This window comes from Nannospalax galili, unplaced genomic scaffold (genome assembly GCF_000622305.1).
Source record: "Nannospalax galili isolate Female #2095 unplaced genomic scaffold, S.galili_v1.0 scaffold161, whole genome shotgun sequence".
NCBI classification, from domain to species: domain Eukaryota; kingdom Metazoa; phylum Chordata; class Mammalia; order Rodentia; family Spalacidae; genus Nannospalax; species Nannospalax galili.
Window position 1 is genome coordinate 4078658 of NW_008348586.1, and position 27939 is coordinate 4106596.

At 46.2% G+C, this 27939-nt stretch overlaps 1 protein-coding gene and 1 long non-coding RNA gene across 3 annotated transcripts in view; one reads left to right on the forward strand and one right to left on the reverse strand.

Moving 5' to 3' along the window:
- Nucleotides 1-6801, forward strand: part of LOC115072445 — an 11948-nt gene extending 5147 nt beyond the window's left edge. Inside the window, exon 3 of the long non-coding RNA XR_003851505.1 lies at nt 6493-6801. This is a non-coding gene — a long non-coding RNA (uncharacterized LOC115072445). The remainder of the gene's footprint in view (nt 1-6492) is intronic.
- The window catches only part of Sh3pxd2a (SH3 and PX domains 2A), a 240031-nt gene that overhangs the window by 138928 nt on the left and 73164 nt on the right, over nt 1-27939 (reverse strand). For both annotated transcript variants that reach the window (XM_008845692.3, XM_029569679.1), the window contains exon 3: nt 20788-20863. In XM_008845692.3, the coding sequence (XP_008843914.2) occupies nt 20788-20863 (76 nt within the window). The remainder of the gene's footprint in view (nt 1-20787; nt 20864-27939) is intronic.

A 27939-nucleotide genomic window follows, 5' to 3' on the forward strand; every position in this document is an offset into this window, starting at 1 on the left:
TCAGTCCCCCGCCCCAGACTGAAGGTGCCTGTGCTCTTAGTCCCTTTCTTCTGCTGAACCCAGGGCTGTGCATCTGTGCTTGGCCTGCCTTCTCCAGGGGGCACATGCCAATCTTTTCTGAATCTTGTGAGTGGGTCAGCGGGCATCCTTCATCTGCTCCTCTCCTAAATCCAGGCACTGTACCAGATGTGAGAGTGACCAACAGACACAGTCCCTACCCTCACAGAAGACACAGTATGATGCAACAGACCAGCTGTGCTGGGGACACACAGGAGGGAGCCAGGCCAAGGATGTGGGAAGAACAGTCCAGGCAGAGCCAGTAACCTGATCAAAAGTCCAGAAACATAAGTGATCAGGTCTGTCTGAGAAGCTGAACTAAGCTCCATGTGGCTGCAGAGTGGGGTGCATGTATTTGGAGGAAGGTGGTGCAGAGAGATTACCAGGTAGGGGTCAACAGTGGTGCAAGTAGAGTCTGAATGGGTCACAGCTTGATCAAAGGGGCCACACAAAGCAAAATGAAGTCACATTTCAGAAACTCCTGAGTCCTTAGACCTATAAGGCCAAAGAACACTTATTTATTTACTCTGTCATGGACTGAACTCAGGGCTCTGCACATGCTAAGAAGGTACTCTATTGCTGAGCTATATCCTCAGTCTCTTTAAATATTTGATTTTCTTTTTTGAGACAGGTTTTGTTTGAAGCTGGCCTCAAACTCTCAATCCTCCTGCCTCAGCTTCCTGGGTGCTAGGATTACAAGCATGTAGTACCACGCTCAGCAGAATCACAAGTTTTTACATAAGAGGACTGTAGCACCTTCAGGCCCAGTCTGAGTTCTTCTATCTCAATGACAGAATCAGGAATGATGGAGAAAATCCAGCCTGGTCAATGGTTAGATAAACAAGGCACAAGCTCAATTTGTAGTCTTGCTTGTCATCAAGGCCCTTGTGGCTCAGAGGGAAAAACCAGAGACCCCCGGAAGTCATCCCATGCAACCCCTCAATTTCTAAGGTCAAAGTTGAGCTCAGAGCAGGCCATGTCTTACTATATTAGTCACTTTTCTGTTGCTGTGAGAGAAACACTGACCCAAGCAATTTATAGAAGGAAGAGTTTATTTGAGCTTACAGTTCCAGGGGAATTACAGTCCGTCATGGCAGGGAGGCACGGTGGCTGGAGGTGCCTGGAACAGGAGCAGCAGAAGCGAAGCTCTCACATTATCACGTAGGCACAGGAAGCAAGAGAAGAACTGGAGATCCAGCAAGGCTTAAGAACTCTCTAAGCCCACCCCAGTGACGTGCTTCCTCCAGGATAGCCACACCTTCTAAAACCTCCCAAAACAGCACCATCATCTGAGGACAAAATGTCCAAACACTTGGAGCCTATGGGGGACATTTTCATTCAAACCACCACACTTGCCCAACCTCACATAGCCAGAGGCCAGGCTGGACCCAAAAAGTCACTGCACCCTGGCTCTGAGGTGGACCCTGCAGCTTCTGTGGTTGTAGGTTACACTGCTGAGGGTGTCCACCTTGGCTATCATTTCAACCTCAAAATCCTATTCCAGTCCTCGCCCAACAAGAACTGAACCCAATGACATTGTTTCAGAGGACCAAGGAATCCATGCAGGTGGCCTCTAAGATGGTTTCAATGGCTATTCCTCTTCCATGCTGGAAAGGGCCAGTCAGCTACTGTGAGGTGATGGCATGGCTTCTAAGGCTAGGCTGTAAAAGGGCTCCCTACAGATATTTCTTGAATCACTTTCACCGAGGGAAACTGAACCATGCTATAAAGATGCCCAAGCCACCATGAGGCAAAGAGCTGAGCCTCCTGACTACAGTCAGAATGACTTTGTCAGGCATGTGGGTGAGCCATGTTGCCAGCATACCCTCCAATGCTAATCAGGCTAATTAATGTCTGGCTTACAGTTCCATGAGAGACTGAGTCAAACTATCTGGCTAAGTAGTGCTTTAATGTCTGGCCCATAGAAACTGTATGAAAAAATGCATTCTTATCATTTTAGACTGCAAAATTTGAGGAGAATTTTATACACATAAATAAAATACAGAATCTCCCACTGCTCATGAGAAGGGAAGGGCTCCTGGGTTTCTTGAATCCGAGCTATTTGGGGGCTGGGGATGTAGTTCAGTTTGGTAAAGTGCTTGCCTTGTGTGCACAAGCCCTGAGTTCAATCCCCAGCACTTCATAAACGTGGAATCATGGCACATGCCTATAATTCTAGCATTCAGGAGGCAGGAGGATCAGAAATTTAAGGTCATCCTGGGTTACAGAGCAAGTTCAAGGCCAGCCTGAGATACATGAGACCCATCTCAAAACAAAACAAATCCAAAACCAGCAACATAACAAAAAATTATCAAAAACCAGAGCCATTTGGGCTGTTGGTTACAAACATAGATCCCTGAGATTTGCCTGAACCCCATTAAAATGGAAGGGGACAGGGTAGGTTTTAATTTTTAAAGTATGCAAACCTCAAAATATGGACCTACCGCTAAGCAGTACGAGGGCCTCAGGCCATGCAGAGGTGAGCACTGCCATAGACTGCTCCATCAGGAATGGTCAATTTCTACTCACCAAGCTGCCTCAGCCTTGGCATCTCTCCTAGGCCAACAAAACATAGTGTCTTAAGGTAGAGATGAACAAGGATACCGAGGGTGTCTACCTCAGCTCCTGGCATACACCCTGGTGGGTAAGGATAATAGTTCTACTTTCATCTGTAGAGCATTTCGTGGCTTAGAAAGAATTCAGGCACAATCTCATTGAATTAGCTCTGCAGACTGCAAAACTGGCAGGTCTGGCACCCAGTCAGTCACACTCCACATCTGTTGAGTGGCTGCAACTTGCCAGATAACCCCAGGCAGGGGAAGGGAGGCAGAGTGGAAGCAGTACACAGATGCATTTACTTTTTATTTTTATTTAATTTAAAAAAATTTTATTTATTGAGTGTATGTTTTCATGTGTGTGTGTGGAGAGGTACACATATACATATCTAGAGGCCAGAGGTATAGTTCCTTGAGAGCTATTCACCTTGTTTTTTGACACAAGGTCTCTCACTGGGACCTAGGGCTCACTGATTAGGCTAGGCTGGCTGGCTAGTGAGTTCTAGGGATCTGCCTGTTTCTGTCTCCCCAGCACTGGGATTACAATGTATACCACCATGCCTAGCTTTTCAATATGGGTTCTGGGGATTGAACTCAGGTCTTCATGCCTACACAGCAAGCACTTTACCAACTGAATTACCTCTCCAGCTCCATGTTTCTTTTTAGAGATTGAACCTAGGGTCTCATGCCTGCTAGACAAACACTCTACCAATGAACTGCATCCCCAATCCCTTTTTAATTTTTAATTTTGAGAAAAGGTCTCACTTAAATTGCCCAGGCAGGCCTTGAACTTGTGATCTTCCCGCTTTAGCCTCCTACGTACCTGGGATTACAGGCCTGCTTCACCAGGCCCTTCTTAATTATGGGTTTGTCTGTTTGTTTTGAGACAGTAACCCAGACTAGCCTGAAACTCACCATGTACCTTAGACTGTCCTTGAATCCATGGTTCTCCGCCTCAGCCTCCTGAGGACTGGGATTGCAAGCCTATGCTACCAAACCTGGCTTAGATAGGTTTCTTCAGTAAAAAAATCATATAGGAGGCCAGAGAAATGGCTCAGAGGTTAAGAACACTTGCTGTTCTTGGAGAACAGTGCTGGGTTCAGCTCCCAGCACTCACAGGGTGGTTCACGACAGCCTGTAACTCCAGTTCCAGGAGATCTAATGCCCTCTTCTGGTCTCCTCTGGCACCAAGCATCCACATGGTATACATACATACATACATACATACAGACAGACAGACAGACAGACAGGCAAAATACTCATAAAATAATTTTAAAATTTCACATAGGTTTACTGTGTACCAAGCACTATGTTAAGCACCTTAACAATATTAACTTATATTAACCTTCCCTTTTCTTTCTTTCTCTCTCTCTCTCTCTCTCTCTCTCTCTCTCTCTCTCTCTCTCTTTCTTTTCTTTTCTTTTTTTGGAGACAGAGCCTCTCTCCCAGGTTGGGCTCAAATAATGGTGATCCTCCTACCTCAGGCTTCTGAGTGCTGGGATTATAGGAATAAGATCCCATGCCAGGCTTTAACTCTCCCTTTCTCCTAAGAGCCAAACAATGTATACACTCCTCCATCCCTTTAACAAGGACAGTGAGCACAAATGAAGCAACTTTCCCTAGGTTAGATAGCTAGTATGAGGCTCTGACCCAGGCCATTAGCTCTGGACTCTGCCCTCCTAACAAGATGCAGTAAGACTTGGTTCCTGCTCTCCATAACCCTCAGCTTAAAAAACAAAACAAAACAAGGGGCTAGAAAGATGGCTCAGCAGTTAAGAACACTGACTGTTCTTGCAGAAGACCTGGGTTTGAATCCCAGCACCCACATGGCAGCTAACAACTGTCCATAACTCCAGTTCCAGGGGATCCAACAGCCTCTTCTGTCCTCTGCAGGCACTGCACAACACGGGTGCACTTACCTATATGCAGGCAATACACGCATACACATAAAATAAAAATGATAAATAAAAAATTTAAAAAAATCAAAACACCCAACACCAAAGATAAAGAGCCTATAGCTCAGAGATAGCTTCTGGATGTCCCTGAGTCACACAACTGCTTGGCCAACTGCCAGGTCTGGGTCTAGGCAATGTTACCTAACTCTGCTGTGGATGACAGGACCAGTGCTAGGACAGCAGACAAGGAAGGTGTTTCTAGAACACTGAAAAGAGGGTTTCTCCCAGCCCTACTGGCGTTCTGGAAGAACCTGACAGATACTGAGCTGACTGAAAAACCAGCACTCACCATCCACGCCTATGTGGTTTGTGGCTGCTACTGCCTGGCTAGCATTCATGCCTCCAGATATTTGGGGGCACTGTTATTTAAAGGCTAGATTTCTAATTATATTTTCATTCAATTCCTGCTAGCTTTAGCTGCTTCTCCCAAAAAACTTAGCAAAGAGAGGATAAGAACCTTTTGTCAGCAGCAAGTCAGGGGCAAAGGTGAAGGCCAAAGTCTTGGCTGTGTGTGCAGCCTTTCAGTAGGAGCCCACTGCGAGGAAAACACTCAAGACAAGGGAGCTTTCTGCACCTTTCAAAGGAAATGGGAGTGGCTTGGGACAGGGGATAGGGAAGGACACAAAGCTGGCCTTATGCAGAGGCAACCATGTCCCGCCAGTACAGTGGGGTTTGAGGCAGGCTTGCAAGACCCCTACTTCCCTGAAATATTTTTCCTTTTGCATAATATTCCATCACTATGCACTCATTCCTTTGGTCTTAATGGCTCTTAGAGGAAATTCATACAGTAGCATGTCCAATCCTTGTATTATAAAGAGAAATGTGCTGTGACTGTCCTTATGTGGCCTCTGAAGGAGTGGAAAGCTATAATGCACAGAAGACCATCTGTGTGTTAGCAGAAGTACTGACAGACACAGCAAAACACCCAGAAGTCCTGCCTCCTCAACTTTTAGGAAGGAAAAAGTAAAGCTATGGAACATTTCCCAAGATTCTATTTGGCTCCCCAAATTAAAACAGGGGAGAGGGTTACTGCCAGATAGAAAAACAAAGGCAAAGTACTGCTTTTTTTCTCCTCACTTTTAGTTCCTGTTAAATTGTAGTTTGGGGATAGTATTTGTGATGCTGTCACTACATGGGTTTCCAAAATCAACCTTTTAGAAAGTGTATTTCCTTTAGAGCACTATACCTGCAATATCAGGATCTGCCACTAGGTGGAGGGTAGAAGTGGGCAGGTTGAGAGAAAAGCTACAAAGATGCAATCAAGATAAAACCCTTTACTGTAGGGATCTGGCTCTGTTAAGACACTGATCAGCTTCTAATTGCTATACTTTTCAAAAACATGGTACGAAACTTGAAACAAGGTTTACAGAAATGCAAACACCCTAGTGTAGGCAATGTGCCTGTCTTTTGATAAGGAATCAAAACTGATAATCCACAACTGATAATCTCCCAGCATTGTATCTTTTATAAATCCGGGTCAGTCCTACTCTGTAAGCACTTCCAGGACTCCTGCTGAAAGACAGCACACACAGCCAAGACCTGGACCTTCACCATTGCCCCTGACTTACTTGGTGACAAAGGGCTCTTATCCTCTCTTCTCTAAGTATTTGTGGGGGGCATCTAAAGCTAGTGGGACAGAAAATTTGAGCTTAGAAGGGGAGGGATCTGGGTGTGAAACCAGTTCTGCCTCTTACTCACTGAGAGGCCATGGGAAGTCATATGCCAACCCCCCCCAACAGCCTGTGAGTATCTGTAAAGCAGATTTACTGTCATTCGATTAGATAATACAATCAGATAATACAAGTACCCAAGCCCCTTTGCACATCATCTGGCAAAAACATACATTTAGCGAACAGTAACAATAATCTCTGGCAGAAATTTTCTCTGATTTACAATTGCTTAACCTTTTTTTTTTAAATCTCTAGGCCTCATCCACAGCTTCTTAAAAGCTCTACAACTTTTTCCCTATAGTCAATTTTTTAGAAAGTCACCTCTGGGCCACTGGGCTCATGTTTTGAACAGCAGTTCTACTCTCTCTATAAGGAGCACACCTATCCATTAAGCAAGACTGTTCCACCACCTGCTAGGTCTCACTGAAGCCATTCTCAGCATTATGCTGGCAAATTCAGCTTTCAGACCAGAAGCCAGAGCCAGGCGAGTGGCCCAGCTGCCATGTTGCCAGCTTCTCCCTCATCTCAGCTCTTCTCCTGGATGCTGTCGTTTTACAGTAATTATTCCTGTATGAGAGTAAAATAAACTCATTAAAATATCAGTTTTTCTGTCTCTTTCTGTTTTTGCCCAAGACTCCTTTCCCTCTTGACAATATAAAGATTTCAGACAGTCTCATGTTATGATGCCTTCAAAACCAAAGGGCAGGCCAGCAAGATGGCTCAGTGGGTAAAGGCGCTTTCCTCCAGGTCTGATAACCTAAGTTCCATCCACGGGACCCACAGGGTGGAAGAAAAGAACTGACTCCCTAAAGTTATCTGCTGACTCACACCGTGCCACTCCTCCATATCATTAAAGAGATAATGTAAAAAGCCAGACGACTGAGGCTTGGGGATTGATTTCTCCCATCTCTAGAGGTATGGTTTTTCTGTTGAGACAGGTCTTTCTAAGAAGCCCAGGCTAACTTTGAACTCATAATCCTCCTGTCTCAATCTCTCAAGTGCTAGGATTACAAGTATGTGCCACCACATCTGGCAAGTCAGAGAGACTTCTGAAATAAAAACCTTAGCAATGTCCTTGGCGCCATGCTTCCCCTGTGGGAGGGAGGGTGTCCTGACTCACAGGAGTAGAGTGTCCTGACTCACAGGAGTATGGCAGGATCTGAGCATTCTCATGCTTAGGGTAATGATGAGGGACAGAGCCCCTGCTATTACTCATGACCTCATCCCACAGGATGTAGATCCCACAAGCAGGTGGGCAGCTCCAGGATGTGTGAGGATGTCAGGTCAAGGCATGGTTCTGACCAATGTGCTACACCAAGTCCTGCCTCACTGCACACCTCTATTTTGGCTCAGCAATGGATTTGTCTTTGCTGGTTCAGTAATGTGAATGAACTGAACACAGCCAGACACCAAGAATGCACTAAAGACAGAACAGGCGGCCTATCAAAGGGCTCTTAAACCAGTACTTCTCATCCCTTACTGGGTTCTTGGTAAAACACAGTCCTGACTCAGCAGGTCTGGGGTGGAGCCAAGACTGCATTTCTAACATGCTACACCCAAACCACTCACCACATTTTGAGCAGCAAATCTTCAAACACCTAAGACTGCTCCAAGAAGAGCCTTTGCACCTGGAGAAGATTCTGGAAGATCGAATTCATTGTCCCAGAGACAGCTCAGCACACTGTCATAACCACACTCACTGTGGCGTTGTGGGTGTTCACTGTGCCTCCCAGATGACTTTCCATGGATGCTGAGCCACACTGGAGGTGCAGGGATGCTGAGGAGAACCAGCCTGGGGTCACATTGCTAGGAGAGGGCCAAGTTGAGATCTGAACCCTAAAACAGATCTGTGTCTGGCTCTAAAGCCCCCAATGCTGAAATATCATAGAATGAATACCTATTTCTTCCTCAGAAAAGTAAGTGTTGTTTTTGAGTCAGACCAGCAACATTAAGTAGAAAGCCCAGGTATCAGCCCAGATCTGAGCCCAAAGCCTGCTTGTCTCTTGAGGGCCTCCCAAGATCTCTCTCACTAAGGTGAAACCTGGTCCCTCATGCTTTGGCCAGGAAAGAAAGACAAGACCTTTTTTCTTGTGGTGACCACCCTGTCCCTAACGAGTAGAGATGGGCCAGGCACAGCAGCCCATGGCCGCCCTCTTCAGGGCTTCTCTCCTGTCTTCTGGAGGCACATTCAGGTGAACAGGCTCCATCTTCAGGCCATGCTACTCCCTTTGGGCCACCTGTGGTCTGGAGCCCAGCCTGCCAGGCCTCTTCAGTGGATGTTAGTGCTGGGCTCTGTGGAGATGGAAGGAGATGAAGGGGAGAAAGTATTTACAGGGCCCAACAACTCTGCTGCTTGATGCTAGGCAGCATGGGCTGAATGGTGCACCAGACTGTATGGCACTGTGGGGCTCTAAGAGCCAGCTCAGCCCTGTCAGAGAGGAGTAAAGGCTGGGGCTCTGTCTTTGGGCCTAGATCCAGTCAGGATGACCCAGGCTGGCTTCAAACTTGCTATATAGCAGAGGGTGGCCTTTAACGTCTAATCTTCCTGCGTCTAATCTTCCTGCTCTACCTCCTGAGTGCTGGGTTGACAGGCATGCACCAACATACCTAATTTATGCAGTACTGAGGATTAAACACAAGGCTTCATAAATGCTAAACAAGCACTATACCAACTGAGCTTTATCTCCCACAAAGCACCTTTCTTTTTTCTTTTTTTTTTTTTTTTTTTTTTGCCAGTGGAAATCTACATTCCAGAGTATCAAATGTCTTGTCAAAGGCTTCACAGTAAGTTCTTCATATGAATCTGCCTAAATCCAAAGCTTGTTCTCTTTACACAATATCATGACGAGTATCTGTTGAAAATGCAAAGTATTTGTGGTCTTACAAGGTAGACAGATTCTGTCTATAAAAGACATGCATATGTATTCTCAGTATGTGAAAAGGGAAGTCTGTTGGGAGAGGCAATGGGGCATTTGTTGTAGCTGCCAGGACCCATTCTCGTCTTTGAATTAGCAATGGATTGGGGGGATATTGGTACCCTGGAGTAATTTTAAATAAGACAGGGTCTCCTTGTAACCCAAGCTGGCCTGGAACTCACTATGTAGACCAGGCTGGCCTCAAACTCACAGAGATCTGCCGGCCTCTGCCTCCCCAGTGCTGGGACCAAAGGTGTGCGCCACCACGCCCAGCTCACAAAGTACCTTTCAAATGTTCCCAAAGCCATGGCCACCTGAGGGGAGAAGCCATCTTCTTTCCCCTTAAGGGTGAAGTCCACGGGGCAGTGTGGGAATGGGGGTGCTGTGAGACATTAGTTTGTACTTTAACCAGGGTAGATCCTGACAAGCTGATCATGGCATTGTTACTCTTGACCCTCCCTGATCCCCACCTGCCATCCACCCTTGGCTGTTCCCCTAACATACACCTCTTCTTCCCTTACCTGCTTTCTGTCTAGGCCGAGACTCCTTCCTTCCTTGTCTGCTTCAGCCATCTCTAGCTGGTCTTCCCACTTCCTATGTGACAATGCCAGTCTAAGGATCCTTTCAATTTCCAGAAATCTGTTCCTTCAGCCTAAAATATCTCACTATACAGGGATAAATCCTCAGCCCTTTGGGTGTCCTAATCTGGTACAGACCCAGCCCCCTTCCCTACATTGCACTCTATGTGACCTAATACTCCAAGCTTCTACTGGCCCATCTCTTGAAATTCTCAAAGAAGCCTAGAACCTTCTTCCTTCTCCAGACTTAGCTTCCCTCTTGCCTTTTCACCATTACCAAACCTCAGCTGAGTAACTGTCTTGCCAGTCATGTACACTTGAGTACGAGTTTGCTGACATCACTCCCAGGGACGCCAGAATATAACTGTCCTCTCGAAGCATAGTGTGTAAGGATTTGACCTTGTAAAAGGATACTGGACTTCCAGAAGGAAATGATTTATTTCCAGGGTGAAGGGGGTGGGTGGGGAAGGTCATGAGCCTTACAGAGGCCTGAAATCACACCTGTCACCTTCTGGCAGTGTCAACAAGCAAGGCAAGTGCTGGTTGCTCTAATTTAACCTTAGTACTGTGCCACAGAGCAAGAGCTGGACAAGAATCCAGGACTCTGGTCCTAGGCCAGAGCACATTTCCTGTATGTTACATGACCTAGGTTGTTTGAGGCTACAGAAAGATGTGAGTTTCTGCTCCTACCAGAGGTTGCTGGGGAAGATTCCTCAGATTCACCACAGGGTTGAGGACCTGGGGCAGAATTTCAGGAAGTTGACTCCTTATATCTCTAGACAAGGAAACATGCACAGCAAACTGTAACAAAGTGACTAATTTTTCCTTGTTCTGAAATAAATGAGACAAGGTGGATAAAGGGCTTTGGACCTGATCCACATCCACTTTCAAGAGCAGAAAGGGCTCCCATGAGGCTGCCTCCTGCGGGAACCTGGTGGTTCTAAGCCTGGGAGCCTGGGAGGCTGGTGTTCCTAACATGACAGGGCAGGATGCCACAGTTCACACACACTCCTGTAGCACTGGGGCCCTGTCTTCTCTTCAGGAGTAGCTTTGCCACAGGCACCTGTTGTGAACCTTCTGGCTTTCAACTCCGGTCTGCCTAGCTCACCTTCCTTTTCAGTCCACTGGCTCTTGCTGCAATTCACATGCAAATTTAGTCCCACTCTGATCACTGATGGTGCTGTCTTCTCAGGCTGGCATTTCCAGGGCCCTGGTCTTCCCATGCCTAGCTCAGTTCAGAATTCACCTTTGCGAAGAGACCCTTGTTGGTCAACAATCTCAAATACCCTGGCCACCTTACTTGCCACTTGACTCTGTTATCTTTCTTTCTGGCTCGGGAATTGTTCATTTGTTTGTTTTCTGAGGTCTCCACTGGAAGGAAGGTAAACTTCCTGTAAACAGTTGGACTGGCCTCTTGTTCTCAGCAATATCAGTGCCTATAGCTGGTCCCAGCACGTAGTAGGTACTCAATAAATACCTGTGGCAGAAAAGGAATGAATGAACACAGCTCTTTCATGCAGAATTCAGAGCAGCCTGCTCACAGCAGGCTCAGAGAGCCGCTGGTCCCAGATTACAGAGTGGGAGAGTGATTTTTGGGGGTGGGTAGCTGTAATTACAGCAAGAGGAGACCCAGCACTTCCCAGGGAGGCTGGAGGCCAGCGGTTTGGGCCTATAATCTTGCTGATGTTTTTAAACCCCAGCATTACCAGCACATGCTGTTTTTGCTTCTCCACCACATAGGTTTGTCTTTTCCTGATATTCCAGGCTACTAGCAGGGACCAGACACTTCCTAGCCCCTCACCTCTGGAAGCTGTAGTCCCTGCAGAGCTTAGAGGCCCTGCCTGCCCTGTTTTCCACATTCTTTGGGGGAAAAGGCTTTCTTAGGCTGGTGGCTGATGGAGATTCACAGAAACACATACAGCTCAAGGAGACAGATGGCTCTTCCCAGACCACGGACTGGCGCTAGCTAACAACTGTCCCTTCCCCCTGTGTCCTTCAGCGCTGAACAAATACCGGATCTGCTGCACAGGGCTCCATGATCAGGGAAAGGAAGGCCTTATGTCTCCAGTTCACCCTGCACTATGGCTCCAAACTGCCTCTTCAATAAGGGGCCAGCCAGTATGTAAACTGCCTAGCTGGTACAAAGGACGCAAGCATGCCTGCTATCTAAAAACACAACTCTGAAAGCAGAAAAGTCCAGCAGTCTTCAAGCTGGCAAGCCCCTACCTTGATCATGGTTATGGAGTCACTTTGCCACCTAAGCCATTTCTTGTTTCTTGCCTCATCCACGTGGGGGTACAAAGGGTTACAGGTAGAGTTGACTCGGCTATTAGAATGACAGGGCTTTCTGGAAGCCCAGAGCTACAGAAAGGCCAGCACAGAGGCACAGATCACAGGCAAGTGGGAGGCGATCTCACACAGCCTTTGCAGTGAGTTCAGGTCTTTCAGCTTCTCTGCCTGGCCTCTGAGGTCCCTGGGTGGCTGCTCACAGTTGTTTGCTTTTTACATCAGCAGCTACACACTCTGCTTCCCTCTGTAATGAAGGACTATTTCCTCCCAGGGAGCCTCCTTGGGCCAGCAAAGTCGGGATACACAGGAAATGGACTCCAATCCCAGGATGGGCAACAGGAGATGGATTTTCCACAATCGTCTTTTAAAACAAGGCAGAAAGTTCCATGTAAACAGTAGGCTGCTCCATGAGGCTGGTCACTTTGCCATAACTGGCTCAGCATCTGAAAGAACTTCACTTCTGCCCACCCCTCCAATAAGCAGATGATGTCACAGGTGGAGGGCTCCTATAAGCACTGAGTGCCTTCCAGTCCCAGGGGATCCAACACCTTCTTCTTATCTCCACGGGCTTTACACACAGGTGCACTTACATACAAGCAGGCAAAACATTCATACAAATATATAAATAAAGATCAAAGGTGTCTGCACAGCCTTGGTGCATATTTCTCTGCACTAAAGAAGCAGGTTTGCCTCTTGCTCATTATAAAATATGTGAGTTCCCTAACATCCGGGCTCCCTTCCTATAGTGCAGCCTACTACATGTGCAGGCAATGTTGCCAGTCCATCGTGCCCCCTCAGAACTTGGAGGTCATGAGAATGGATATAAATGTGCCACTGTGCATGCTGGTTAGTGTGCTGTAATAACATCTTTTGTCTCTGACTCAGGAGCCTTATATTTTCTGTGGACAGGCATGAAATCATCAAGCCAACTTAATTGGCTCAAAAATGGGCTAGAATCAGAAAACATTCACAGGTTTTGTTGGGTTTTTTGTTTGTGTTTTGTTATGTTTTTTGGTTTTTAGGTCTTTTTAAAACATTTTTTTAAACATTGTTTTTATTTTTACATGTTTGAGTGTTTTGCCTGAACCCATGAGTACAATGCCCACAGAAACCAGAAGAGGGAGGGCATCAGATCCCTTGGAACTGGAGTTAAGGATGATTGCCAACCACCATGTGGATGCTGGGAACTGAACCTGGGTCCCCTGGAAGAGCAATCAATGCTCTTAACGCTGAGCCATCTCTCTAGCCCCTGGTTTTCTTTTCTTGAGACAGGGTCACATGCAACCCAGGTTGATCTTGATCGTACTATATAGCTAAGGTTGGTATTGCTCCTTCTACCTCCATCTCTCAAGTGCTGGTATCACTGGCTTGTAAAACCACACCTAGATCCAGTCACAGTTCTTGACAATGCTGTTTCTATCCCTCATGCCTGAGGCCAAGGTGACTGTCCAGTCTCCCAGCTCCAGGTCTGCCCTGTTTCCAGCAAACTCAGAAGCTGCAAATTCTAAACACATATGTAAGCCAGAGAAAAAAAGAATAATTACAATCATCATCATCACCATCATCATCACTGACAGGATCTCCATGTGTAATCCAGGCTGGCCTTGAACTCACTATGTAGTAGTCCATGCTAACCTTGAACTATTCATCCTTTTCCCGCCTCAGCCTCCTAAGTGCTGGGGTAACAGGCAAGCATTACCACATCTGGCTAAGAAATTTCTTCTGGAGATTCTTTTCTTTGCAACAGAATTTGTCACATGCCTCTTTTTCTTTTTTCTTTTTCTTTTTTTTTTTTTTTTTTTTTTTTTTTTTTTTTTTGTCTTTTTGAGACAGGGTCTCCCTGTAGCCCCAGCTAGCCTAGAACTCACTATGTAGACCAGGCTGGCCTCGAGATCCACCTGCTTCTGCCTCCTGAGTGCTGGTATTAAAGGCATGCACCACCATGCCCAGCTCATATGCCTCTTTTTAACAGAATACCACTGAGAGTTAATGGGCTTGGTCCTAAAGAATTTGTTCTGGAGGCTTCAGGAGAATGCCTTTATGCAAAACAAATTTATCCATGCCTTTTTGCAGGAAGCAGGAATACCAGGCACTCTGTACTGTGAATGGAGTTCTTAAAGGGCTACTGTCCTCTTTACCAGCCAGCTGGCATGCTTACTCAATAGCATTGTCCATCTGCTTAATATAGAAATCAATCACTCAGGTCTGTGGTCTAGCAAATTGAATCATGCCAACATCAATTTCCTGGTTTTGATAATATACTATAGTTAGTTATTTAAGATGTTCCAGGGGCTAAAGAGATGGTTCGGGGGTTAAGAGTATGTACTGCTCTTAGCTGGGTGTAGTGGCGTACTCAGGAGGCAGAGGCAGGTGGATCTCTGTGAGATCAAGGCCAGCCTGGTCTACATAGTGAGTTCCAGGCTATCTGAGGCTACAGGGGGACCCTGTTCCAAAAAGACCAAAAAAAAAAAAAAAAAGAAAGGAAGGAAGGAAGGAAGGAAGGAAGGAAAGAAAGAAAGAAAGAAAGAAAGAAAGAAAAAGAAAGAAAGAAAGAATATGTACTGCTCTTGCAGAAGACCCAAGTTCAGTTCCCAGTCCCCATATCAGGTAGCTCACAACTGCCTGTAATTTCAGTTCTGGGGCTCTGACACCCTCTTTTACACTCCATAGGCACTGTACTCACATGCACAAATCCATGCCAAGATATACATGTATACACATAATTGAAAATAAAAACAAAGGGGCTAGAGAGATGGCTCAGCAGTTAAGAGAACTGGCTGCTCTTGCAGAGGGCTAAGGTTCAGTTCCCAGCACCTATGTGGTGGCTAACAACTGTGAGTAACTCCAGTTCCAGGGGCTCCAATGCCCTTTCTGACCTCTGCAGGCATTGCATGCATGTGGTACACATACATACATGCAGGAAAAACACTCATATACAATAGAAATAAATAATTTTTAAAAAATTTATTATTTTTGTTTTATGTGTGTGAGTTTATTGCCTGCATGTATGTGAGTGCACCCATGTTGTGCAATGCTTCGGAGGTCAGAAGAGGGTGTTGGACTACCCTGGACTGAAGTTAAGGATGGTTCATAGCCGCCATGTGGGTGCTGGGAATTGAACCCGGGTCCTCTGCAAGAGCAGTCAGTGCTCTTAACCACTGAGTCACCTCTCCAGCCCCTAAAGTAAATAATTTTTTAATAAAATAAAATCTTTTTTTTAAAAAGCTGTTTCATTGGGGGAGGCAATTTGATGGAGGAAAGTACTTACTTTACGGCTCCTTAAAATAGGAAAAATGTTGCTTGTTCTGTAGAACTATGGGGGGGGCAGGGAGGGATGTAGTTACTATCTTTGCCACATCTTGTGAATCTATAATTATTTCAAAATTAAAAGTTAAAGCTAGGCATGGAGGTATATATAAATGTCTATAATCTCGGCACTTGAGAGGTAGAGGCAGGAGGATCAAGAAGAGTTCAAGGTCATTCTTAGCTACACAGCAAGTTCAAGGTCAGCCTGGACTACATGAGACCCTATCTAAAAGAAAAGTGATTTTTTTTAAATAGTCAATCTTCTTAGGTTCTTAATTAAGTAAAGTCAGTAATCTGAAAGCCTTAACTTTCAGATGTGTCTGTAGCTATCTTATTTGTAATCATGTAAAATAAAAATACACTAAACAGTTTCATCACATACAAAATAATTACTCAGTGCCAGTGACCTCAGCTACTTAATGGGATTGGGAAAGCCCTTCCAGGTCACCAGATTCCCTATGAGGTTCAGGCTATCTGACCCCAAACAGGATATTTCTGATGTGTGAGACAGGAGTGACAGAAAACAAAGGGAAGTCACAGTACTTGGTCTCAGGCCCCTAACCTGGTTGGGTGTGAAGGTAACAGAGGAAGGCGAAAACAGTCTTGCTGAATCTGGATGTGGCAATTCCTCCTTGGCCAGGGAAAGATAAAACACATCAGAAACATGGTGGCTCTGCCACTTGTGGCTAAGTGATGATGGAAAGTGAGCTGATTTCTCTTTAAATTATTTTACTACATTTATTTATTTGTGTGTATGTGGTGTGTGGTATATGGATGTGGGGTATGGGGTGCGGGGTGGGTGTGTGTGTATGCACAGGCACACATGTGGTAGTCAAAAAACTTGTGGAAGTCAGTTCTTTCCTTCCATCATGTGGGTCCCAGGGATTGAACTCAAGTTGTCAGGCTTGGTGGCATTTTGATGACAAATGCTTTTACCCACTGAGCCATCTGGCCTACCCAGAATTGGCTTCTCTCTAAACAGGGGATTGATGCCCCCAGTGAGCCTAGAGGGAAGGAACGAGGAGTGGCTAACACAAGTCCAGGCACATACATACTAGGGGCTCAGTAAAATGTGTCTATAGATATAGAGACTGATCAACAAGTCTTAACAGAGGATATGCCATGTGTGGAGCCCTATCACAGAAATGTGAGTGAAGAGGACAAGGGCCTCGTCTCAAAGAGAGCCCCAAAGGTCAGCCAAAGAGGTGGGCCTGTCTCCCCCACTCACACACACAATGTGGGGCTTGGAGGCATAGTCTGGGGAAGAATCTGGCCTCTTCTTCCTTTACCCCCTAGTCTGCTGTTTTCTGCCATAAGCCAAGTGGGTTTTCTAACCTAGGACACCTACTGGAGAGCTGCCTGCCCCTTGTGGGCTCTATACCTTCTCCTAACATCTTCCATGGGCTCCTCAGGCCTCAGTGAGGCTGGTGGTTCAACAGAGAGGCTCTTCATACCTGAATCCAGAAAGCAGGTTCTAGCCCAGTTGAAAACAATTTGGGGACCTTCTTAAGGGCAGTCCCCCTACAGCTCTTAAACAGAGTTTGATTGATCAAATTCCCCCTCTATCACCTTGTTGGTCCTGCTCACAGACTCCCCCAAGCTCTACTCCTGGCCCCCATGCCACTATACAATGCCCTGTTGTCCCAAGACACCATCTAGGCCAGCTTCTCTAGCTAACTGTCTTTGGCCACTGGCTGCTCACTACCTTTCAAATCCACAGGCTAACCTGAACTCTAGGTGAGCCAGACCCGCCTGGACACATCCCCAGCCTGTGTCCAGAATGCAAGATGCATGGCTCCTGCATGGGATCTTCTGCCATGACTTGCCTGATCCAAAGGTCCCCTTGATTCCCTGAGTTCCTCAGCTTTCTCAATCAAGGTTACTAGTTAGACATTTTGAGCCCCCAGCCATGAGCCTGTAGCCAAGTAGGCCAAAACAAAGCAGATGGACTGATACTCCGAATACATCCCAAACCCCTCACGGGCAGCAGAAATGCTTACCACAGCCCAGTATCTCTGGAGCCCCAATAGAAATAATTGAAAAAAAAATAATAAAAAGAGCCCCAATAGAAATAATGCATGCCCTCCTCCCTCCCTAGAGCTTTCTTTGTTAAGAAATTCCAGGAGAGGCAAAGGGCTGATAGAGCTGTCCCCAGGGGCTGCTTGGGGTGCTTGGAGTATCTGCACTCCTGAGGTTCTGCTAAGTTTCTGCTGCTAGGGTAAGCCTAGGGGGATCAGCAGGTGACCTCAGACACCATTCCCAAAGGCAAGGAAATAAAAACAAGTTGGTGTCACGTGACATAGGGCCTCCTGTTAAGATTACCAGTGAGTGTTGGCTGCTGACAGCTCACAGTTGTTCCCCTCTCCAGATGCTCTTGGTTGTTGGGGTCATCTTGCCTACACTCCATACTCTGTGGGACAACGTGGGTTCAATCTGCCCTCCTCACTTCCCGCTCCACCCAGGATCAGATTTAGATTTGTTTATATATGTATGTATGTATTTATTTAGACAGTCTTGCTATATTGCTCAGACTGATCTTTAACTCCTGAACTCAACTAACCTGGCCACTTTGGCCTCTCAAGAGCTGAGATTGTAGGGGTATGCGAATGCCCAGCCCCAGTCTGAGTCTAGGCTTAGCTCACCCACCTCTTTGCAGCAGAATCTTTGTCTCAGGCTTTGCTTAGACAGGCCTCACTTATCTCTGCCCTCCTCAGATGCCCCCTGCTCTGAGGATCCCTGAAAACCAGGGTGTGGGATGGAGCCAGAAGCCTCAGGCCCACCAGGATCCTCCCAGCCCCTGAATATATATGTGTGTGTGTGTGTGTGTGTGTGTGTGTATATATATATATATATTTAAGAGCTGTCTTCACTGGACAGTGACTATGAGTCAGGCAGTAGTATGAAAAGTGCTTCACATGAATTCTTTGAAATCCTCACTACAATCCTATAAGAGGAAACTGAACTTGAGACAGGCCTCAGTCAAGCAGCAGCGGAGGGGTTCTCATCCTCTAGGGGTAGCTGACGGGGAAGAGGGCCCTGGCCCAGGAGTCAGGACTAGGAGTTCTGGTGCTTGTTTGGTGTGGTGGCTCATGCCTGTAGTCCCTGCACTCAGGATGATGAAACAGGAGGATTGCTTTGATTTCAAGGCAAATCTGTCAGCAACCCTTGGCCTCAATTTCCTAGTCAATATAATGAGGAGAATCACTTCAGACCACATCAACTTATACTTGTGACTATGTGGTATAAAATGCTAGGGATGTGTGGGGAACTGGTAATACTAAGAACTAATGTTTACTTGGCCCTCAGTTCTGAGCCGCTGGGCTCCATCATTTCATTTAATCCTATATGACAGCCCCATGGAGTAGGTACTATTATCATCCCCATTTTCCAGATGCAGAAACTGAGACAGAGTTACTACAACCTAGTAACTGACAGACCTGGGACTTCCAAGGGTGAATGTTAGCAGTATGGCTCCAAGACACAGGTGTGTCATTCTGAGTGCCAGCAGTACCCAAGCCATGCCCTAGTTCCTGCTCCAACCTCACCCTCCTCAAAGGGTGTCCTCTATGTCCCCTTCCTTAAGAGGCCTCAGCTCAGAATAAATTCTCTGTTCCCTGAGCTCCTTGTTCAATTGCACTTGGAATTACATAGTGACACAGCAGAGGACCTGCCTTACGTCATTCTGAGAATGGAGATGATCTTGTCTCTCACCATCTCAAGGTTCCTTAGATGAAAAATCTTCCTTTGACTGGCTGTCACCCCAGCTCCACAGCCTGGCACAGGCAGAGCCCCTCCTAAGCACAGCTGATTAGATGACAAACTCTTTCCTACAGTGCTGGCCAGGGGTAGATTGGAAGAGGGAAGCTCACTCTTCCTAAGCAAACAGGCAGCTTCAGGCCCCAGGGCCAAAGGCACTACCTATATGACAGGGTACCACACAGATGGCCTCATGTTCTTCTGGGGCACTTCTGCACACAGCATCCCAGCTAGATGCCCAAGCATGTGGGTGGAGCATCCAGATTGCAGGAAGGAATCCAAGGTTACTGAAGACCCACATGCTGGATACTCCAAATGCCCAGAACTCAGAGGCCAAGAGTAGAGAAGTACTCTATCTCCATGGAAGGAAGCAGGGGTGAGACACCCACCCTCACTGACCAGTCTTGTCCAAACTGAGGGATTTGGCTATTTCTGGGAACTGGTTAATTCTCTCCCAGACTAAGGCTCTGAAGACATGTAGCCTTTGCTGCCTTTGAGGATGGAGGAGAGGGGCTGCTCTCTACAGGAGGTGCCTCCACCTGTTTTCAACCAACAAGTAGGTACTGACTATGGGCCAGCAGTGTCTAATTGACCACTGTCATCCTTGAGGCTAGACTGTAGAAGTCCAGGGTCAGCAATAACCCAGGGCAAAGACTACTATGAAGGGAAAGGAACTCCCTTGGGAACCAGCTGAACCCAACTGGCTTAGGGACCCAGAGAACAGTGGGCAGCATCCCTCACATGCTTCAGGGCAGAGTCCTGAGTTCAGGCAGGAGACCCGAGTGCAGGACTTAGCTCTGCCACTTTCATGGGCAGTTTTTTAAGCTCTTTGAACCTCCATATCTTCATCCATCATGGGACATGATAATACAGGCCTCAGTAGGAAGATCTATACAGAATAATGAAAGCAGAAGCATTTTGTAATGACATTTCAGGTCTCTACTCAAACTTAAGACAGCCCATTAATAGCAGGCCACAGCTTGCCTGACACATTTTCCTTTACATTATACAGCTGATTGCATAAAACAGGCTCCAAATGGTACTGTGGTGACTGGCCTGTAATCCAGGCTGCCTTTGAACTCACTATATAGCCGAGGATGACCTTAAACTTCTATTACATTTTTGTTTATTGTATGTATGTATGTATGTATGTATGTATGTATGTATGTATGTGCCATGGCACTCATGTGGAGGTCAGAGGACAAACTGAGGGAGGTCCCAGGAATTGAACTCAGGCCCTCAAACATTGGCAGCAGGTACCTTTGCCTGCTAAGCCAACTCACTGGCCCAGATTTGTGTGTGTGTGTGTGTGTGTGTGCACGTGTGTTATTGTGAGGAGGGAGTTGTCAGGCAGGCCTCAAAGTGGCAATGTGGCCCAGGTTGGTCTCCAGCTCTTGATCCTCCTGCTTCTGCCTCCCTTTCAAGTACTGAGATTGTGGGGCTGCCCTACTATACCCCATTCTCTCCAATGCCTTTTGTGAAGAGGATACCAAGTCCAGGAGCGTTAGAAACTACAAACCGAGGGACAGCAAAGATTATTCTGGAGCCAGAGAAGCCACTTGGAGGACAAACCGAGGACTTGCAGATCCTTCGGAGGAGAGGTCAAAATAGATTCCTTGGCCAGCCTCCTCTTGGTATGTATGGGGGTGGAACGCCCCACAGCTCTTCTCTAGGTTACCCCAGCCCTCAAGGGCCACTGAGCTTACCTGGGAGGAAGGGGATGATCCTTTGCTTGGGATCCTTCTGGCCACCTTCGATGGGAAACTTATCCAGAAGCTGCATCTGAGGAGATGACAGACAGACATCAGAACACTGAACTGTCCCACTGTGCTCACACAGATGAGTGATTCCTGAAATCCCTCATTTCACAGCTGATTAACAAACCACATGGGGCATGAAAGGGAGGAGGCCAGTGCTCTCCATGCATCAAAGAGGGTGTCTGAACCAGCTCAGGAAGGGGAGGGGTCTGGTGGCTGCCTATGTGAGGTTGGGACAGAGACCAGCAGTCCTTCAAGGCCAGACTGGGATTTCCTGGTTCTCCTTTGGGTACAGTTGCTACTTTATTTGTTGGGTGAATCCTTCAGTCACCAGCCATCCCAAACCATCATCTCAGGCCAGGAACAGAGGAAGGCCCCACCTGGTGTTTCAGACAGACCACCCACCTTCCAGAACTGATCTACGGAAACAGACGCAGATGTTATTTTAATTGAAAAACCAAATCTATCTCACCCCCACTGCTGGGGGACCCCTTGAGTCTTTCTTCCCACCCAGAGCTCACTACTGTTTTTCCAGGGATGGACCCACTGGAACAGTTTCCAGGATTCTGGGGAACAACTGTTTTTTCTTTTGCTATTCTGGGCTGAAATTCTGTGTGAACTGGAAAAACACACGGGAGGCAAAACAGATAGGGCGAGGGTCTTTGTGTGTGGTTAATCTCCCTTCCGAGGCACCAGTGGGAAGCTCCACTGAGTGGCTACAGTCAGCATCTTTACTAGCTGTCAGCTGTGACCTTGGGTCAGGCAAGGAACCTTTCTCATTTGGGCCTCAGGTACCTCCTTGGCAGGATGGGATGTGTTACCTGGTCCCTGAAGTCCATTCATCCCTCTAATCCTTCTGATATTTACTGAGTGCCTACTACAGGTACTGTGTATTAAAGAGAAAAGTCCTGGCACTCAGGGACTTTACATTCTAGTGGAGGGAGACTAGCAGTAAATCAATACGTGGTATAACGGGAGATAAGTGCTATGAAGAAAAAAATGTGCACTCTTTAGTTTGGGGTGTTGAGGAAGGATCAATTTAGAGGCAATTCAGCGGGAGACCTTGGGAGGTAAGGAAGCAAGGCACTCTGGATAAGGAGTGTGTTCCAGAAAGGGGAACTGGAAGTGCAAAGCATGTGAAAAGGCTGGTGTGGCACGCATCAGGGCAGAGAGACAGCCCATGAGATGTGAGAGGGTAGAGCTGTGTAGAGCCAAGTGTGTCCTGATGTCCTGGCGGGCTTTATGCAGAGGAGAGACGTGATCTGATTATGCTTTGAAAAGGTGGCTCAGCTGTAGTGTAGTGAATGGGCCATAGGGTAGAAATGGCTTGGGCCAAGGTGTCAGCATAAAAGGTAATGAGAAGAGGTCCTGTGCTGATCTCTCTCTCTCTCTCTCTCTCTCTCTCTCTCTCTCTCTCTCTCTTGAAGGCACAGAGATAATCAACATCCTTAACCTTTCCTCTTAAGCTGCCTTGGATTCCTGAAAGAACAAAATTTCTCAAGACAGACCACCCTCACATGATTTTAGGATTGTCTCTTACATAACTATTACTCAATCTACATAGGCTGTTTAGAGCCCACAGAGGAAGGGAATCATGGGTGGATTCCATTCAAAACAAGACAGAGACTACATCATAATTAACTTTCACTTCCCTGAATACAGACGGATATTTAGAAAACACTGGCTCATGAGTTTTCAATGTTCTAACTTCAAGTTTCAAACGTTAAATAATTCGCTGCTACATTTAAATACATATGTTGGGCTATAACATTATGAACTTGTACTTGGAAATTATTTCTTCATATATTTCCAAATAAATACTGCAGGCTAGAACCCCTACTTTTTCCTTCCCCGTATTTGACTTTTGTACATTTCATTTTTGTATTATTATAAGTAATTCATGTTTATTGAGGAAAAACTAGAAATTACAGAAAGGTGGGGTTGGCAAAGATAAAAGAGGCCAGGTATGCTGGTATGCACTTGAAATCCCAGTGCTTGGGAGGGAGAAAGAGGATCAAGAGTTCAAAGTCAGTCTGGGCCCTAGGTCAGACTTGCTACACAACAAGATTCTGTTTCAGGAAAACAAATGACAAAAAAAAATTAAAAAATAAAAAAGGAAAAAGAATCATTCATGGGGGCTGGAGAGGTGGCTCTGTGGTTAAGAGCACTGACTGCTCTTGCAGAGGACCCAGGTTTGATTCCCAGCACCCACATGGTGTCTTCGAACTGCCCTTAACTCCAGTTCCAGGGGAATCCGAAGCCTTCTTCTGACCTCCTCGGCATTGCACGACATGGGTGCACTCACATACATGCAGGTAATACACTCATACACATAAAATAAAATAAATAAAAAAATTTTTTAAAAAGAATCATTCATGTGTCGTCTCCCCAAACCCAACATTAATATTTGCATACACATATCTTTCCCAGTCACTCTTCCATGTGTATAAATAAAATGACATCATCAACTTTTTTTTTTTTTTTTTGGTCTTTTTGAGACAGGGTCTCCCTGTAGCCCCAGCTGTCCTGGAACTCACTATGTAGACCAGGCTGGCCTTGAACTCACAGAGATCTGCCTGCCTCTGCCTCCCGAGTGCTCAGATTAAAGGTGTGTGCCACCATGCCCGGCTATCATCAACATTTTTATATCACACAAAGAATGTTTTTTTTTTTTCCTCACATAAATATCTGAGGATAAATGATGGCCCAGTATTCCTGGGTATATAGAGTAATCTGCTTATCTGAACCATCTCTCTGGAACTAGGGCGCACCTGCACACAATAGGCTATAGGATCTTGCCCAAGTAGCTGTATTGCTGCAGAACTCCAGAGAGTAAGGCTATCCTCCAGCTCTGCCACTAACATGTTCTCTGATTCCAACACTATCTTTTAGGTCTCAGAAGCTGAGATTCACACTAACAGTGCCCAGGGAATGTGGTACTAGGAGGAATGGGCAGGGGCAGAATATTCAGGCACTCATCCTTCCCTCCAAAAGCACAGATGCACACCTTCTAGATGGCAGGCTCTGTGCTATGTGCTAGAAATAAGCCAAATGGCAATGTTGGCATCAAGGCACTCCTGTGGTAGGGTGGTGGGGTTTCAGCCTTAGCCATGCATATGTGGCACCTGTGAGCAATGAGAGTGCAGGTTCTGGTTCAGCAGGCCAGGATGGGGGCCCAGAACCCCAGTTCACAGGTGCTGAGGAAGTTGCAGGGCCACTATACTCAGACATGAAGCTGAAAGGGTGTATCATCCACACAGCAGTCCCTGGCCACACATGGCACAGGCCAGGCTGAGACAAGCAGTACATGCAAAACATATGCTGGATTTCAGAGATCATAGAAAAGAGAGAGGGGAGAGGGAAGGGAAGGGAAGGAAAAGGGAGGGGTGGGGGGAAGGGGAGAGGGGAAAGGCCTCTGTGAGCACGGCATGACACAGGAGTACTTGCGTACATGCCGGCAAGACACTCATACACATAAAATAAAATAATAAACATTTATCTAAAAATTTTGTATCCTGGTGGCTGGAGAGATGGCTCAGCAGTTAAGCACTGGCTGCTCTTGCAGAGGACCTGGGTTCCGTTTCCAGCACTCACATGGCTGCTAACAACCATCCATAACTCTAGTTCCAGGGGGATTTGATGCCTTCTTCTGACCTTCACGGGCATTTTATGACACAGGTGCACTTACATACATACAGGCAAAACACTTGTACACATAAAATAAAAATGAATTAATTTTAAAAAGAATTTTGTATTTATTGTATATTGAGACTATTTTAGATCATGTTATAAATAAAAATATTTTAGAAATTAATTTCCACCCATTTCTTTGTTTATTATTTTTATTTTATGTGTATGTGTGTATTGCCTGCATGTTGTTAAATGCACCTGTGTCATGTAGTACCTGAGGAGAACAGAAGAGACTGTCGGATTCCCTGGAGTTAATTTATGGACAGTTGTTAGCTGTCATGTGGGTGCTGGGATTCAAACCCAGGTCTTCTGCAAGAATAGTCAGTGTTCTTAACCACTGAGCCATCTCTCCAGCCCCTCACCCATTTCTTTTTACATTTTAAAGCAGCTATCTGAAAAATGTTAATTGCATATGTAACTCACATTGTGTTTCTGTTGAACAGCACTAGTCCAGAGCACAGTGGCTCTCAAAAGTGTAATGGGGGCTAGGGAGATGGCTCAGTTGCTACCATGTGCTGTGGTTCCTAAGGAGGAAGCCAGGGACACTTCTGGAGAAAGCAAAGATGGCTGTCACGGCAATGACAGTCATATCCCTGTGCCTTCCTAGACAAAGCAGTCTGAATTTCCTCTGTAGGTTCATGTCCCTCCTGAAAGGTAGGGACATCTGAGAGCCTGGCGAACAGGCAGGTTTGAGTTTTCCTCCACAGGCTTCTTGTGGGGCTGGGGTACCTCACAGGGCCTCTTACCCACCTCTTCCTCACGCAGCAGATCTTCCTTATGGTGTACCTCTGGCTTAGTCTAACAGCCCGCTTCCCTGCCCAGCTAAGACCATCTGCTGAGTCCTGGGTCAATAGGTCCTCTCCAGAGCTGTGGGCACCCAGCTGGCCCATTCCTCACTGCCAGCCCTCAGGTGCCAACCTCTCACCTAATGCAGCACAGTGAGCAGAGCCTTGGAGTTGAGCCTCCCAGTCACTTATCCCTACAGCCCACTGGCCATGGGAACAGAAAGGCCAGCTAACCAGCTGCCAGTGACATTTTCTCTGCCCAAAGGTCACCTTTCAAAGAAAGCAAAAGCCCTGGCACTGACTCCAAAGCAACCCAAATAAAGGCAGCACAGCAGAGCTGAGCTGACTCTGTGTGATGCCAGCAGCACGTAGCTTACAAGCTGTACCGCCCAGGGTCTAGGTCCAAGATGGCTGGACAGTGGGCAGAGGGCCCATGTTGGATAGCCAACACTAATGTAACTCCTTCAGGGGCTAGGGGCAGGAGGTGGCCCAATGCCCTATGTGTAGGGCTAGGTTCCACAGAAAAAAGCCTGAGGCAAGGATCTGTTTCCTGGATAGGCCTGACCAGGCGAGCGTGGTCAGTGAGAAAGGCTCCACTCAGTACAGAGCTATGCTTTGATCACCTTTTCAGGCAGGAAGTGGATTCTCCTGTCACTCCAGCAAGGTCCTGAGTCAGTCAGGAAGAGAATCAGGTCTTACTGCAGGGGTCATTCTTGGAGTGAGAGGCGCCTGGCTTAATGGAGCCTTTGCAACCACATCAGAGCTTCAGTCAGTGCATGAAGGATGTGGGGCTGTTTATCTAAGGCGTGGGTAGTGAGAGAGATACAGGACAGCTTGGCTCCAGGAGCTGGCTCTAGCCAGAGAAAGCTTTACTTGGGCAGGGCTCTGGAGCAATAAACACTGGGAAGAGAGGAGGTGGGCCCCGCCCAGCTGGGGCACATCTGTAACTGAAGAGGCCCAACTGCTTGCCTGCTGAGAGGGAGGAGTTCCCAGGGATTCTACCATTGAGCCCCTCCACCTTAATCCTTTAGTCAGACCATTTCTAGCTAGGGAACAGGAACGCTGTAGGAAGCTACAGGGTTCCCTGACCTAGAAATTTCCCTTAAACAAAAGAAAGGTCCTCAGTTTGTAGGACCATGAGAGATGAGGGAATCTCGGAGTTTACTTATCCATCCTACTCACTAAGGACTTGGCAGTGACTGTGTGAAGATGCTGGGGTCACATCAGGGGGCATCACAAAGACAGTGACATAAGTGTAAACTGGATGTTGTGTGCCTCAGGCTTTCAATCCCAGTGCTCTGGAAGCTGAGGCAGGAGATCATGAGTTTGAGGCTACATAGGCTACATGGCGAGGCACTATCTCAAAACATTCAAATTCAAATAAATAACGCTAAGTGTAGCTTTTCTTAAAATACTCACCCCTTGTGGTCTGAAATGGATTTCTCCCACTCCCTTCTGTTCTTTGTTGGCTTTAGGAGTGAGACTCACTCTGAGACGCCCCCTTTGATTGTCCCAGCCTAAGGTCTCACATTCTCTCTTTGAATCCCAATAGAACTTTTGGTTTGTTTTCCCTATTTTACTAATTCACACAGATTTAAAATTTTTTTATCATTTATTCCCACCTCATCCCCCTTTTTGAGACAGGGTTTCATGAAGGCCAGGCTAGCCTGGATCCCACTATGTAGCTGAGGAAGACCTTGAACTTCTGATCCTCCTGCCTTCATCTTCTGAGATTACAAATATGCACCATCACATCCATTTTACGTGGTACTAGGGATCAAACCTAGAGCTGCATGCAAGTCCTCTACCACCTGAGCTGCAGCCCCAGCCCTGTGATTTACTCATGTTTATTTCATTATTGAAGAAGAAGCACCCTTTGCCCTTGAACACTTTGGCATCCCTGATGAGCCAATGTGACATGACAATACATAAATAATGAATTAGGGCAGGACTGGGAGGTACTGCTAAAGTAGTGATTAGCCAGTCCTCTTATTTTTAAGACAAGGGAGTTCAGAAGAGTTCTCTGTTCAAATTAAGTCTAACATCAAACGTCAACATATGCTTTGGGGTATAAATAGCCTACCATTTCAGAACAGTTTGCTAAGACTCCCTTTCCCACTGTATTATCTTAACTTTTTGTCAAAAATCAATGAAGTATTTGTGTGAATCTATTTCTGAACTTCATGCTGTTCTATGACACCAATATCTTGTTCTCTTGATTACTATAGATTTTTAGTAAGCCTTGAAATCAAATTTTTTCTTCTTTTTCAAAATTCTTTTGGTCATTTTAGCTCCTTTACAATTAAAAAAACGTTTTAGGTTGATTTCTTTTTTTTTTCCTTTCTTTTTTCTTTCTTTTCTCTCTCTTTTTTTTTTTTTTTTTACTTTTTGGAGGATTGCATTGAATTTGCATGTGAATCTAGGGAGAACAGCTATCTTAACAATATTGAGACTGCCAATACATGAATATGGTGACTCCATTTATTTAGAGCTTTAATTTGTTCAGCAATGTGTTGTAGTTTTCAATATAGGAATTTATACATATTTTATTTACATTTGTTATTGTATTAATTAGCACAACACACACGCACACACACACACACACACACACACACACACACACACA